This window comes from Zerene cesonia, chromosome 16, assembly GCF_012273895.1.
Source record: "Zerene cesonia ecotype Mississippi chromosome 16, Zerene_cesonia_1.1, whole genome shotgun sequence".
Taxonomy (NCBI): domain Eukaryota; kingdom Metazoa; phylum Arthropoda; class Insecta; order Lepidoptera; family Pieridae; genus Zerene; species Zerene cesonia.
Genome location: NC_052117.1, coordinates 7,397,197 through 7,412,368, shown reverse-complemented (window position 1 = coordinate 7,412,368; position 15,172 = coordinate 7,397,197). Strand labels below are relative to the sequence as shown.

General features: G+C 33.2%; 1 protein-coding gene across 1 annotated transcript; it reads left to right on the top strand.

Moving 5' to 3' along the window:
* Positions 1 to 3,307: 3,307 nt before the first annotated feature.
* LOC119832824 lies at positions 3,308 to 14,624 on the top strand. Its single transcript, XM_038356604.1, has 2 exons — positions 3,308 to 3,447; positions 12,887 to 14,624. Exon 2 carries the CDS (start codon positions 12,890 to 12,892, stop codon positions 14,246 to 14,248), a length of 1,359 nt encoding a protein of 452 aa, XP_038212532.1. The 5' UTR covers positions 3,308 to 3,447; positions 12,887 to 12,889; the 3' UTR covers positions 14,249 to 14,624.
* The last annotated feature ends 548 nt before the right edge of the window (positions 14,625 to 15,172 follow it).

The following is a 15,172-nucleotide window of genomic DNA, read 5'->3' as shown; positions in this document are numbered from 1 at the left end:
TAAATTAGCAGTTCTATTCAATAAGTTATCTAGCTCCAATACTCTCAGTTTATAAAACCGTGAGCTCTATCGCATCGTAATAAAAGTTACATTTCTATGCACCTAATTTGATTCTACAAAGTTGTAATGGAAGGGCTTCAGGCTTCAAAGGAGTTTGCATCTTGTTCGACATGATTTCGATGGGTACTTAAAAATTTTATCCATTAAAACAGTATCGAGGGTACCTGACTTGTAGCAAGGGATTTAACTTGTCACAACTTAAGTGATGTCCAAGTGCCTTCAATGGTTTTTATGCTGAGGAAACCATCAATTTATTCTATTACTTTTTCATTATTGCTATCAACGGAGCTAGTATATCAGGTATATTTTGATCGCAATTAATTTATGTACCAAATTGGTAGGTATTTCGTTTGTGGTCGCGAACGAAGCCTAACAAGCACCTGCGGCCCTTCATTTAGGCGGCTCGAAAGAACACAAGGGGGTTTTTAGTCGGTAGGAATCTTATATGTGGATATTATCTATGTAAGATTTTTCTTTCTTTTTCTTCTTCCTTTATTCCCGTCGTCAATTCTTTCCTTATTCCTTACCTCTTAAAGGTGAGCGTTGCATTGGCATAGGCCTTCCTATGCGGCGGTAGTGACCGCTTATCATCAGGCAAACAACCAGCTCGGTTGCCAACTCCAACATAAAAGTCCAGTTGCTATTCCACGCCCACAGTTCATCAGACGATACAATAATCCATCCAATAGTTATATTTAGTACATACAGTACACGAGGGAGCCAGGGACCTATTAAGGTAATCGACCACGCGCCTACAGAACGTTACACGACACAGACCGCGTGCCTTGAATCGGTAACTAGATGAAACAGGAGTGCGTTAACTGTTCAAGATTTGTATTTGTATGGTGTATTACATGAAAAAAATGTAAATACAACCCACATAAGAGTGTTGTACTTGTATCGCGAAATGCATGTATAGGTACCTAAATACTTAGTCCATATAATTCTAAATAGACACTATATAATCCAGTTTCTAGTAGATGTCCATTTCGCAAGGCGATGAATTCATCTCTAAAATTGGAATTGTGATGATGTGATGATGGGTGATTTTTGACCCATAATATAAGATTAGACTAAATAGAAATTATGTGTATAAAATGTTTCATTGTCCATAGTCCATATTATCTAAACCCCTGTTAATTTTTTCAACTATTTTAACGTGTTTTTTAATAGTCTTAGGCTTGCTTGCTTTTATTAACTATAGCGGTATACACATGTGCACTAGAATAATAGTATGTTCAATATGAACTATTTTAAATAGGAATCGAATTGTGTGTGTGTTTAATTTTAACCGAGTATTAAACATTTACAAATAATTGCATTTTATTGCATGCTGTGTTTATTGGATTTTTTTAGTATTAGTTATTGTGTAAGTATAATTAGTGTGACTCTATATCGTATTGGGGTCCACCTCTCAAGATACTTTGTTCAAAATAAATAAAATAAATACATATATTTTTTAAGATAATAAAATTGTTATTAATATAAAACGCTAGCTGTAAAGTGCTCGATCGAAATATCGCAATATTTAAAACGTGTCGCAAAACCGTTTAAAGTCCTTGCAGTTTTTTTATAAATTGTTTAAATATTGTGATTCACTATGAGCAGTGAAAGTTGCCAATGTCAGTAACGAGGAAGTTACGTAACCTTATGTAACTTAACCTCTGCCTTGCGCAACGTTCCGGATTCGAATCATTAAACTATCTTATCATTATAATTTAGGATGTGGGACGGTTTTAAAGTATGTTTAAAATGTTTTTGGGGTCTATAATGAGTGGATGTTTTTATTTTTGTGGGTCAGGATGTCTGTGGGTGTAGAAAAAGTTTATTTTTTATTATTTGCGCATTATCTATTATCACGGCTCTATTACAGTGAAGGGCACAGGACAAGCTTATTCCAACAATTATAGACTTTTATATTTTGTATATATGTAAATTAAAGCTGTAATAAGTAGTAAAAAGTCGTTAATTGGAACTAACGAAGCATATCAAACTTTTAATTGAAAATTTTAAAATTTATGAATGTGTATATGCATATAAATAAACCTTAAATTTTTAATTCTATGACTTTGATTTATCGAGATTATGGCTCCGTTTAGCTATTTAAGTCAACGGCAATCGCATATACTTTTGTATTTATATTGCAATGCAAAAAGCTAAGTGCGTTAAGATCCTTTTTGCCTTGCTTTTAGCCAACTATGGCTACCTTCACTTAAAATACGATTGCTTTCTATCCCGCGCAATATAAATTAGGTTCATATAATAATAGTAATAAATTCCCTTTAGCTTGCTTGAACTGGGATACAATCAACATAATCTATAACCTGTATCATTCCGACACAATAAACCTATGTAATTATATACAATTATGAAAGTCGGTCCTTGATAAATTTTTAAAATGTGATACTGATAATCAAACATGATATCCAATATAAATGTATCCGAAACAAAATCATCCATATTGAATAGATAATGAATATTGGCAATTTGTACGATTGGAAATACGCATCATATTACCAAAACATGAACAAACCCTTAACCTCGTTAATCCTTAGATTTGTCGGATTTGATATAACATAGCCACTAATGAGCTCATTGAATCCACACAATATATTTAACCACTTCAATACTCGATGGAATGTAAAAGATTAGATCTGTCATTATTTAATATAGAGCAAGTATTGGGGATGCTTCGTGATATTTATCAAAACCGTAATTTATTTGTACGTGTATTATTATTTATTCATCAAAAAAGGAAAGTAATGGGTAGACGTTAATAAGCTTAATATTTAATGTAGGTTTTTAGGTTAATGTGCACATCATTACCACTTAGATGCATATATTATATCATAGAAAAATATGAAAACATATCAACATTATTTATCTTTGTTTCTAAATCGAACCACAATGAAAGGCGTAAATTAAACTAACTAAATCAGTAACTACTCTACAGTCGTTAATTTGCAGTCTGGAACAATCGCCGAGTAAAAAAACTCAATTATTCTAAATTTTCTTATACTTAATAACCCATGCAATATAATTTTAAAACAGTGAATGGTATGTATATTTATAAGCAAAGGAGTATCCTGATGGCAGGTTTGAAATAATGTAGTAATCCCAAATACCACTGGTAAACTCGATTTTTAAAGACATTTACAAGATAAGACAAGTAAAATAGCCCTGTGTATATCAAATTACATACACAGGGCTATTACAAGAATCCACCAATAATTTTATTATGTTGTATGATGATTTGTATCAGCAGTAACCAGTGATTGCTCATTTGGCAGTGACAGTCGCTTATGTGGTAACCGGCGTGTCGAAAGCGGCAGTAACCACCAGTTGCATTAACGTGGTGAAGTGAAGTGGATTGCTCCTAGTGTGACGGTAGGTTTTTCTTATATTTCCGAAGTAAAATATTGTGTTTTCGTGCTGTGTTCATTTTAAAGTGATTGATTCGTATGTGCGCGTGCGCAGCTCAAGACGAATTTGTATATTATTCTTCGTTGATTTTACGTTCTAAGAATACAAAATTAGGACAGAAAATAAAAGATCTTCAGTCTTAACGAGGAATTAAATTAAAATATGTTTAGATTTTATCGTACTTGAAATATAATGTTCAAAATTTTACAGAAAATTCCAGAACCAAGCTGTTGAAAATCATAACATAAAAAACTTATTGAAAGTTATATATTTACATATAAAACGTTTTATATTAGTACATTATTACGTGATCGTGAACTATTGGATGTGGTAGTCGAGCACGCTTCGGCACGAATTGGGCCAGCTCGCACCGGGGAAGTACCACACCCCCACAGAAAACCGGCGTGAAATAGTGGCATGCCACTGTGTTTCGTACGGTGAGTGGGGGAGCCGGAGGCCCGTTTCCTTTTCCTCACCCGTCCCAGTCCATTCCTTCTTTCCAGTCGTTAATCCATTCCTTTTCCCTTGTCCCAAAAAGCGGGCAGCGCATTTTCAGAGGTCTGAGCTTCTGCGAATGTTCATGGGCGGTGGTGATCGTTTACCATCAGGCGAACCACCAGCTCAGTTGCCCGCTATGACATAAAAAAAAAAAAAAAAAAAAAACTATTAGTCTTAACTACAGTAAGCACCTTCCTCTTATGGAAAGCAAAACTTGCCTCCTTATCACAGCTTGTTTGTTTCCATGTTTGTCCTTCAATCATGTGGAAACTGTTGAACGGATTTTGATGAAATTTGGGTGATAGGATACTTTTTATCCCGATTAAATGCCCCCTTGTGAGAACAGGGATCTTAATATCCGGGCGGAGCCGGAACGAGCGTCTAGTTACAAATAAATTTACTTGTTAATTAAAACATTTCCCTTAAATTAAAAAGCCTTATAAGTTGAAATTAAGCAAGAAAAGGTAAAAGACTTTAATTATTTCCATCGTATATTAATTGTGATTAGTGATCATTGAAATTTTATCATCTCTCCTTTAGAATAAAATAAAACATTTGTGGTTAGATTTTTAACCGACGTTCCCGCAAATGAAGGATTTGCTTTTTTTCGTTTTTTTACCGCCGATTGATTTGATTATTTGATAGGAAATTGTTGGTATGTGATTCCATTTTAGAATTTGGAGTGGTACCTCCCTCTACAGGAACGTCGGTGACCTTTTTTGTAGACATGAATCTGTACTAATATAATAAAGCTGAAGAGTATGTATGTTTGGTTGAACGCGCTAATCTCAGGAACTGTTGGTGCGATTTAAAAAAATAATTTCAGTGTTAGATATTCCATTTATTCAGGAAGGCTTTGGTCTATATATTGGTCTGGTACTACGTGGGTAAAACCGCAGGGCACAGCTAGTTATATATACAGGTAAAGGGCAACTTGTTAAAGGGAAACCTTAACCTAGAATCTTGATCAATAAATATTGCTATATACTATCATACTATGTTTTTCAACCAACTTAAAAATTATCTATTACATCAAAACTATATAATAGGTAAACCAATTTTGATGATTTCTTATTTTATTTTAAGCTGGTGCCTTCCGTGTCGTCCAATTTAAATTTGGTCTAGTTCGGTTTTTTTGTTAAACAAACATAATTAAATATATTCAAAGACACCGTATTAAATATTATTCGATCCATATAGAGATCATAAATCTTATCAAATTTTCTTATTAAATCCATCAATAGTAAAATTCAGTAGTACCATTTATTTTTCAATGAAACCGCAATACAAAATAAACAAACATATTTAAATAACTACATATTAAAATTGAAAGAGTCTAAAGTGATTTGCCTTTTTTAAAGAGTGAGTGAAAATGCTTTTGAAATCTCAAATGCAGTTCCTTGAAGACCGACGATGAGTTTAATTATAAATTTAACAGCAAATACCAAGCTCATTATTATTTACGTTACTTGTCTGTTGCAGTGTTTCTTGTACCTAATAATGAAAGTCGAGTTGATAATTAAGTCCTTTACTGAATCTTATACTGGTAAATTAGTTATTTATTTGCATTATTTAGTTTTTTTTTTATGTTATAAGCGTTATGTTATCTAATAATTGAGCTGGTGGTTCACCTGATGGTAAGCGATCACCACCGCCCGTGAACATTTGCAGAAGTAGTCTATGAGAATGCGCTGCCCGGCTTTAGGGGAAATGGAAGGAAAGGATTGACGACTAGAAAGAAGGAATAGACTGGAAAGAGTGAGAAAAAGGAAATGGGCCTCCGGCTCCCCCACTCACAGTACTTAACATGCTACTATTTCACGTCAGTCTTCTGGGGGGGTGTGGTACTTCCCGATATGAGCTGGTGATTCGTGCCGAAGCATGTTCGACTCCCACACACAAAAATTTTCATAAATACGCACATACTACCGCAAGAGCTGAAATCATGTAAATCTAAATTCCTACTTTAAATCAAGATAGTTACTCGCTGGAATTTTGAGTAAATATAAAATAAAATGTTCTGACATTTATTATGTATAATATGAATATAATTTAAATTGCAACAGTAGTTTGATATAACGATCAGCATATAAACGTTCCACTGCAGAGGATTAACTAGACTTATGAAGGTTAAACCCCAACCACGCTCGCACACAGCAATTTAGTATATACTAGCTTTTGCCAGCGGCTCGCACACACACAAAGACGGCTAGCGAAAGAAAGTGACTTTGTTTTATCCTATATTTAGACAGACACCACCAAATTTGTGTATTCAAAAACATCCATTAATTTAATTGTTTTTTTTTTTTATAATTTTAATATTTGAAAATGATGAATAATTATTAAAAAACAAAAATGTGTTTAACACATAGAAAGTTATCATATCATGTATTGTATACATATGGAAACATACTATATATTAAAATTATTATTTTAAGGAGCTTCGATTTACCCACATGATCTTGGCGATTAAAAAACGTAGGCTCAAATCTTGTCTCATGAACAAAATTCTTGTCTTCAAAATCGTTTCTCTTTTTTTATCAACGATTTTTTTTTTATTGCATCCAATTAGTGTAATGAAACTTTATCACGTAATATCTTGTACCACATTTATAATTAAGAACCTTCCTCGTTTTTCAGTCAATAAGAAGGACACAAAGATATTAGTTCAATAATTCCTATCCTAAAATAACGCATCAATCAACAAGCCATTTCAATACACAGCCAATTTCTGTCAGTTAGCAACCACAATCAGCAAAGTACCTATAAGTGCCCTAAAAAGATAAACGCAAGCATTTGAAGAAATTCAAATTAAGTCCTTTTACGCCTACCTGTGGGCTAATTGGAATGATTTCAATAACAAAGACCAAGCTTCCATCGTAATTGGCAATTTCTTTTTCGCGTCTAATGTAATTTTAATTTCCCTTAATTATACTTTTCACCTTTTCTCGTGTTTTTCGGGCATTCGATTGTAACATTTTGTCGTCTATTGGTAACCTTGCGAAAGATGTGGCGTAAAGACGCTTATCATACTGAAAGCCTGTCTGACATTTTGTTAAATTAGTGTTCGTTAGTGTGTGTTCTGTAAGAATAGCGTACACACATACTGGTATATGTTGTTATATTGCTTTTGTTTTTGTAGAATGGATTAGACTTAATTGAATTTGCTATGGAAACCTCGAGATGTAAAGTCTTGTCTCTATTATAATTAATAATATATCAAAAAATTATAATTGTACAAATAAATAAATAATGATGAAGGAAAAAATACACATGATAATATTACAATGGAACAATTCTATACATTGATGCAAAAAATTAGATTTTGCTTAATAATTCACATCGTCCACTCGGTAATAACGAGATAAATAGTATTTAATTTTTAGTTTTATAGCATTGAAATGCTTTATAAATGAGAAATTTCGAACCTGCGTATCTTGCCTAACCGTAGCTACGGTTAGGCAAGATACGCAGGTTCGAATCCTGCCTCGTGATCAAATTTTTTCTATTCTTTCAAAATTTCTCATTTATAGAGATAAATAGTATTCTAGTACAACTGTACATATCATCTTGTAAATAATATACGCAAAAAATCGTATTGTTTATTAGGCGGCCTTATCACTTTGAAATTTCTACTTCCAAAAAGACAAAGAAAATTGTAAGAAACTCATTACATTATAATTTACTTTAACGTATAACTTGATTTGAATAAATCATTGATAATATGATAATCTGAACATATTTACCCATAATCTAACATTACTATCCGAATACACGTAATGTCAATTAAAAGAATTGTTGTATAAGCAGGCCATTGAAAGGTTTATAAAAACATGTGAAAGGTCACTGGCAGACCTTGGTGGTCATGATACATGTACAATTATTAAATAATTAGATAATATTATTTTAATTACTACATTATTCTAAACACATGAATGAATTGTTATGAAAATTTGGCACAAACTGTGTTTAAGGTTAATTGAGTTACATAGTATGTTTTATGCAGTTATTAAGATTCCATAAAAAATACAATTGTAATTATTATATTTTTTAAGTGCCTACATTATAAAAAAAATGAAAAAAATATATACTATTTGTTTTTTGAGTATTATGTTAAGAAGGTCGTTTCAAAAGACATTAAATATAGATAACTTTAGTCATTCTACATCATACATAAAAGCTTTTAGTTGTTACAAAAGTCAATTTGAAACGTTATATGCCAAAGAAATGCGTTTTTGGAAGGTTAAATATACTTTATGTGTACTTCTTTACATATTTTCACGTTAAATCATAAATAATTATTGATCAATAAAAATAGTACTATTTGATCCAAAAACCTCTGTTAAAAAAGCTGTTTTAAACATGTTACAATTTATTACATATAATATACACAATAATCATGTAATATCAACTTCCGCTAATAAATTCACGTCTGACGTAATTCTGGTAAAAAAACAGTAGCGGTACAAAGTATTCAATTAAGATCAACAAAAACATCCCACGAATAAACGTATAATATATAATCCATTGACGATTATATACGAAACAATTCTGCAACCATTCAAGTATTGACAGCAATGTATATAGACGCAAACGATACATGCAGATAACGGCGCAGACGGCCACCTTTCACTTTCAATACTACCGTATAAATATACATGTTTTTACATCACATTGTATGTACACGGTTTCGTTTTCAATCTGTTTTGTGACAATCCATTGTGATGTGGGTAAATGACCGTTCAATGGGACAATAAACAATGGTTGTACATAAAATGTATCCTTTTCTGGTTATTGTGCTTATGTAGACATCATTGTTTAAAATTGCTCTAACTACAAGAAAATGGTAGACGATAGAATATGTCAAATTCCAACGCTTACATATTATGACTGTCATTCGGTTGGCAGAGTAAGAATCAATTATAGCATCTTTTATTCTTCTTTTTACGACTTTAAAAATCAATTGATACAGAGTTTGCTGCCGACTGCCGACTTATTATATTAGGTATTTTAACCATTAAAATCGCCTGTGTAAGAAGTCGAGTTAAATGGATGAATTTTTGAGTTTGACTTCACGAATTAGAGTTCTCCAAACGCGTCTATTTAATCTGTTTTGCAAAACTACATTGAAATATGAAGAGAAAAGTGGAATAAAAATAGCCACATGAATATGAAAAGGTATCTATCTACCTAACTTGCTGATACGCATATGCATGCGTGTTCAAATAATAACATAAGGAACTTCATAACAAGGAACTGGATGTTAAATGGATATTCCGTTAAAACGATAGATGTAACTACGCAATTACGTGTGAGATAACCATCTACGTTTACATGGAGTTTTCATATCTTTCTCTTTCCTAATAAGACAGGATCCATAGGTTTATATATACTAAACTTATAAACGCCTTGACCGATTTTTTGCATATATTTGATAAGTATGAGATTAGGTCGTATACTGATGATTTGATGTTTTTTTTTAATAGATAGAGGGATTCAAGAGGAAGGTTTAGATGTACAATAACATATATTAAAGTACCCAAGTACCCCGAATTAACGCGTGCGAAGCCGCGGGCCATAGCTAGTCTCTTACTAACCGGTGTACCCAGGCTGCACAAAGTCTGTAGCTTCAGATGCTTACATCAGAATTATCAGAGAATTCCTTGTTTTAACGTACTTCCAAGCAGACATTTACGACTAGTTTCACAACCATTTTCACTAAGAAGTCGGGGTCTTTACCCCATGTCTCTTAAATGATTCTCGATTTAAGCTTAGAATCGAATAGAAATTTATAATGTGCACCTCAAACATGAATTAATCTAGTAACTAGATCATTAAATATCTAGTAATATTGAGAGTATGTTCTACTGTGGAGATATCCTACTTATTAATAATATAAATGCGAAAGTTTGTAAGGATGTGTGTGTGTTTGTTGCTTTTTCACGCAAAAACTACTGAATCGATTGCAATGAAATTTGGTACGTAGATAGCTGGACAACTGGAATAACATATAGGCAACTTTTTATCCCGATATTCCTACGGGATACGGACGTACGCGGGTGAAACCGCGGGGCGCAGCTAGTAGTGCACATGATAACATAATAATAATGCCTCTTTTAAAAGATTTAGTATTTTATTCAGTCATATTCATAAGCATGAAAATGCGTTTAAGAACAAAGTTATAACACGAGCGTTAGTCACGATATTGCTATCAGTATTATCTTAGATCAACATTAGAAATTTTGCTTAAATTACAAACACAATGGAAGTATAATTTACTCCGTGAAAGGAGAAAACTATGAAAATAAATTACGTAGTACAAGAAACCAATGAAGTTCGTATTTATATTCGTATACATATATCGTTCGTTCTCAAAATAGTTGAGGCGCAAATTTGACTTTGTTAGATAATTATCATTACAATTTAGATACTTGTATGTTAACATTAACATAAAATATTAAAGGTCAAATAAGACGCATTGGTCTTAACCAGATCGATGGCCTTGTAATAAGATAAGAAGCTTCCACTTGAATTGCTCTTATACCGCACTTTTCAACAGTTTTGACCTCCTATACATTATTCATAAATTATAACAAACCTGTGTTTAATACAACAATGTCTATGACATAAGATTGAAATGTTTTAGTCGAGACTGTTTCATACCACTTCACTCAACTCAACATATTATTTAATCTCGTTGCATAACTTTCTCCATTGCGCTTAAAAATGTAATATTGTAAACGACAAACCGTAGACAAAATTTTAAAATTACAATGTGTGTTGTACGAAGTAAAGTGCATGCAATCTTACGAGAGTATTATACCGACAGGTGGAGCTTATTAAGTAACATTGTAAGGACAAATTTAAATTTAATATTATAGTAAAACGAAGAACGAAACGGATTTGTCCTTCCCTTCTTTTAAATTACCATTTGATTCGAGGTCTTACATCATGTTCACTCGTGCACTTTTACAATACTTTATACGCTTACTATGTACAGTAACAGATGGCTCATGCCAAAATTCGTGTTATGGCTCCAAAGAAAACACTTACGTACGTAGTGATTGTTTATTGGCCACAAAGTTAAATTCGCGTCGAGCCTGACATGCTATTTGACCTCGATGCGTTGTTGCATTAGCTATTTTTGTTTATCACGGGAAAGTCCGACTGAGTCAGGGCAAGCGACCTATATAATGCTGGAGGCTCGTTTCCTATTCCTGACCCTTCCCAGCTTAAGTCTACGTATATAGGATACTGAACTTTTACATTAGTCGTTTAATTAACTCATAATAGTAACATTATTTTGCGTAATCAATATCTATTACTCTTTTCGATATATAGCTACTAGCTGCGCCCCGTGGTTTCACCCGCGTAAGTCCATATCCCACAGGAATATCGGGACAAAAATTTGCCTATGTGTTATTCCAGTTGTTCAGCTGTCTACGTACCCAGTTTTATTGCAATCGGTTCAGCAGTTTTTGCGTGAAAGAACAACCAAACACACACACACATCGATTAGTAAGGTAAACATACAGATTACACGTACTGCAAAATACGTTATATCATTGATTTATTAACGTAGCATATAATAAAATACCTCTATTATTCGTTATTTAAATAACGCAACACAATATTGGTGTCAAAGTCTATAGAAATCTACGTGAGAAAGGCCTTTACATCATCGCGTGATGAATTTTAACAAGATGAACAAGTAATATTGCGTGAATATTGTTTGCAAAACTTATGACTTATTGAATCTTCACACGATAGGTATATTTTATAATTTACAAACCCGCCAAACATTTCAATTACGTTGGTCTCATTGAAAATAATTCTACAGATGATATTGCAAAAATAACCCTAATTTATGGAACATATTTGATAAAAACATTGGTTGGGCTTTGCATTACATAGGTTAATTAAACAGTGAAAACTTACATTCAACATATGAATGAATTATAAAATTTTGTTTAGTAGTTTTTAACCTATCCGGGCCAAGTATTTTATTAACAATGATATTTTTTACACAAGCTAAATTATCAGTGCCTTTTTCTTCTATATAGACGTATAACTTTGCATTAAGTATAGACAATTTTATGCATTCACGGTATATGCAATGACGAATAGTAATTAAAATACAATTAACCGAAGTAACCAAATAGAATTGTAAAACAACAAGCGCGCACATGTGGCCACCGTATGGTATAACGTGTGTTGTACTTTATATAACATGAGGCATGTATATTCATTAGGATGGCTTTTCCTATTTGTCATAGCAAAAGAAACGCTTTAACATAATTACTAATGGGAGGCGACACTGTTATATGATAGTATTGCAAAAAGACTGGATGAATCTCCGGATCTATTTTATAAGACATTCTAAACAATTGGACCAAATTATTATATAAACAACACAGGGCAGGAATTTCTTTTTAATATGTTATAAGAAACCCGTTGTTTTCACTTGTGTTCAGAGAACATAATAAATATAAACCTCTTTCCTTACTGGTAAAATTTTAAGTACGTACATAGTACTCGGCAAATAATCACCATTAGTGCTTGAAAGGTTACTACGTTGTTGTGAACAAGCGGTCGGGTCATTTTAACTGTAGAAACAAACATAACCCCAAAAAGGTTATGTATATGTCTATTTCATCAGTGCCACTTTACGTAACACATGTATACAACCTACTTATAAACTAAGTTGTAACTTTTTTTTATATGGGCTACCTCGGACTTCAATCAAAAAGTCGAGGGTCGGATCGGTTTTAATTGTTGTGCATGTTAATTGTAAGACTTATAGTTTTTGTATAAAGAGAAAATTGCGTATGTAACAACTGTTGATGAACTTAAAAAAACAATTACAATGCAATAAAAATGCTTATTTTGCACTTTATTTTTCCAGAAAATGAAGCTGTTGTGGTGCTGTATTGCAGCTACATTACTAGCAACGGTAGTGAAAGCTGCAATAGATGTAGAAAAGACAGTGAAACAAGTGCAAAGCATACTGAAATCTAACGACCTACTGCCAAGATTAAGCAGAGAAGAAATTTTACAACTACTTAATGACATAAGAGAAGAAGATGCAAAGACAAGCACAACCCCTAAAACAAGACAAAATTATGAAGTATATAAAACAACGACACCTTATAAAGTTGAAAATGATAATGAAGTTGATTCTACTGCACAGCCTGTAGAATTTAATTTAGTGGAAGAAAATAAAGAACAATTAGTGTCGGCTACTGCGACGCCGCCTAAAAAATTGGAGAGCACTACAAAATCAAGTGGTCAAACGTTAACTGTTGTTCTACCATATACACCTAGAGATGGGTCGTCTTTACAAGAGTTATATACACGACCACCGCGTGTTGAAGTTGTACAAGAAAAAGTCACACCGAAACCGGTAAAAACTGCAAAGTCCATACAGAATAATTTAAAGAGCAATTTAATAAACAATGCTAAGGTTGCTAGTAGGCCCATGATGGACTTTCCCGCTGAGTTACAAGCCTTTCTGGATGCCCACGGATTAAAAGGAAATCCCGAAAAAGATCACTTCCTGTTACCATTAGATGGTTTTAAACCTCTCCCTCCAGCTAAAATTGTAGATCGCAATGTACAATTACCTGAAAATATTTTACTAGCGTACGATTTAATTTCACCTTCTGATTTAAAGGCATCATCTAGCTCAAAAAATTCTCAATCCAGTTTCTTGTTTGAACCTCTAAGACCGGAGTATCCATTTGAATTAGAAACATCAGCATCTGAATCAAAAGAACAAAGTTTACCATTAGATCTACCAGTCCTCAGAAAACCAAAGTCGGTTTCTCAACTAAATTATGAACCAATAGATTATGACTCTGTTAAAGTCATTCCTCTTAACTCTGGGCCAGATCCAATCGAGCAAGATAGGATATCGTTGGATAGCGATCCAAGTAAAAGACAGACAAATGCAACTGAAACATCAGAAACTACAACTGTTGAAGAAACTACAACTGCTGCTCCGGACAGTAAAAGTGATGCATCTGATTCGGCGTCATTGGAAACAGATGCTGGTGCTTCGATTTCAGATCTTGAGGACTCCTTTGGGGGTCCCGTACCAGAACAACCAGGGGATTCTGTACTACCTCCACCAAAGAAAAATGGATTCTACTGGATGCTGGATTGGAATAGCTTCTTGGAAGTTGGGGACGGTGATAGCAAAGTGAACATCCGATTTGAACCAAAACTGGGCGACCCGCAAATGTTTTTGCCTGTCAATGTACCGTGATCATTTAAGAGGGATGAGTAACATTCTAGTCTAATGGGTAAAGGTTTTAAATGCGTATTTAAAACTATGATATTAGTGTAATAGTGATTTTGCAATGCAATGCAAATTGTTGGTGCAATGTACAGTTGGGATAGATTAGAACTGATACAACATTTGTATTCAAATAAGAATGTAAATATATGATGTGCTGGTGTGATTGGGAGTGAAATGCTTTGATGGAATGTAAGCAAGCCGGTCATGACTGCTCGACCAAAGCGAGTTAATGAAAGTGAATCAAACGAAATCGTCGCATTGCGTGCAACGATACATCGACTTAGTGGTATACCATTGTACAGTTTTTATTTACGTACTTAGTAATAAAAATTTTATAACACTCTTTGCTTTCATTTGCATTACATAGTAGACACAATATTATAATAGTGAAAGTAGTTACAATTTTTAACGGATGGGAATTTATTATTCAATTATTATAATTAAATCAATGTATTGTTTGTTAATTTACATCAGTCAGTGAGTCTTGTAGTATTAAAACGTACACATCATCATCATCATATGAGGCGCTACAGCCGCGAGTGGGCCTCGGCTTGGTCCAGTATTTTCTTCCAGCTCTCTCGTTTCCCTGCCCGGGCTCTTCAGCTTTTTACACCAATCGTTATCAAACAAAACGTACACGATCATACGAAAATAGATCTCTTGGATGGCGACGGCAAATTTTTTATTTATTTATCCAATTTCACTTAGCGATTTGTCATTTAAATACATACCACAACAATTATTACAAATATCAATCAAAATCTAAAACTTATGAAAAAAACAATAATATATCCTTACATCAGTTCACTTTCACTAGTTGAATCTCGAGATTAATTCACCTAAAGCAAATGACATATATCCCAACTGTGTACTAACAAACTTAGATGAATA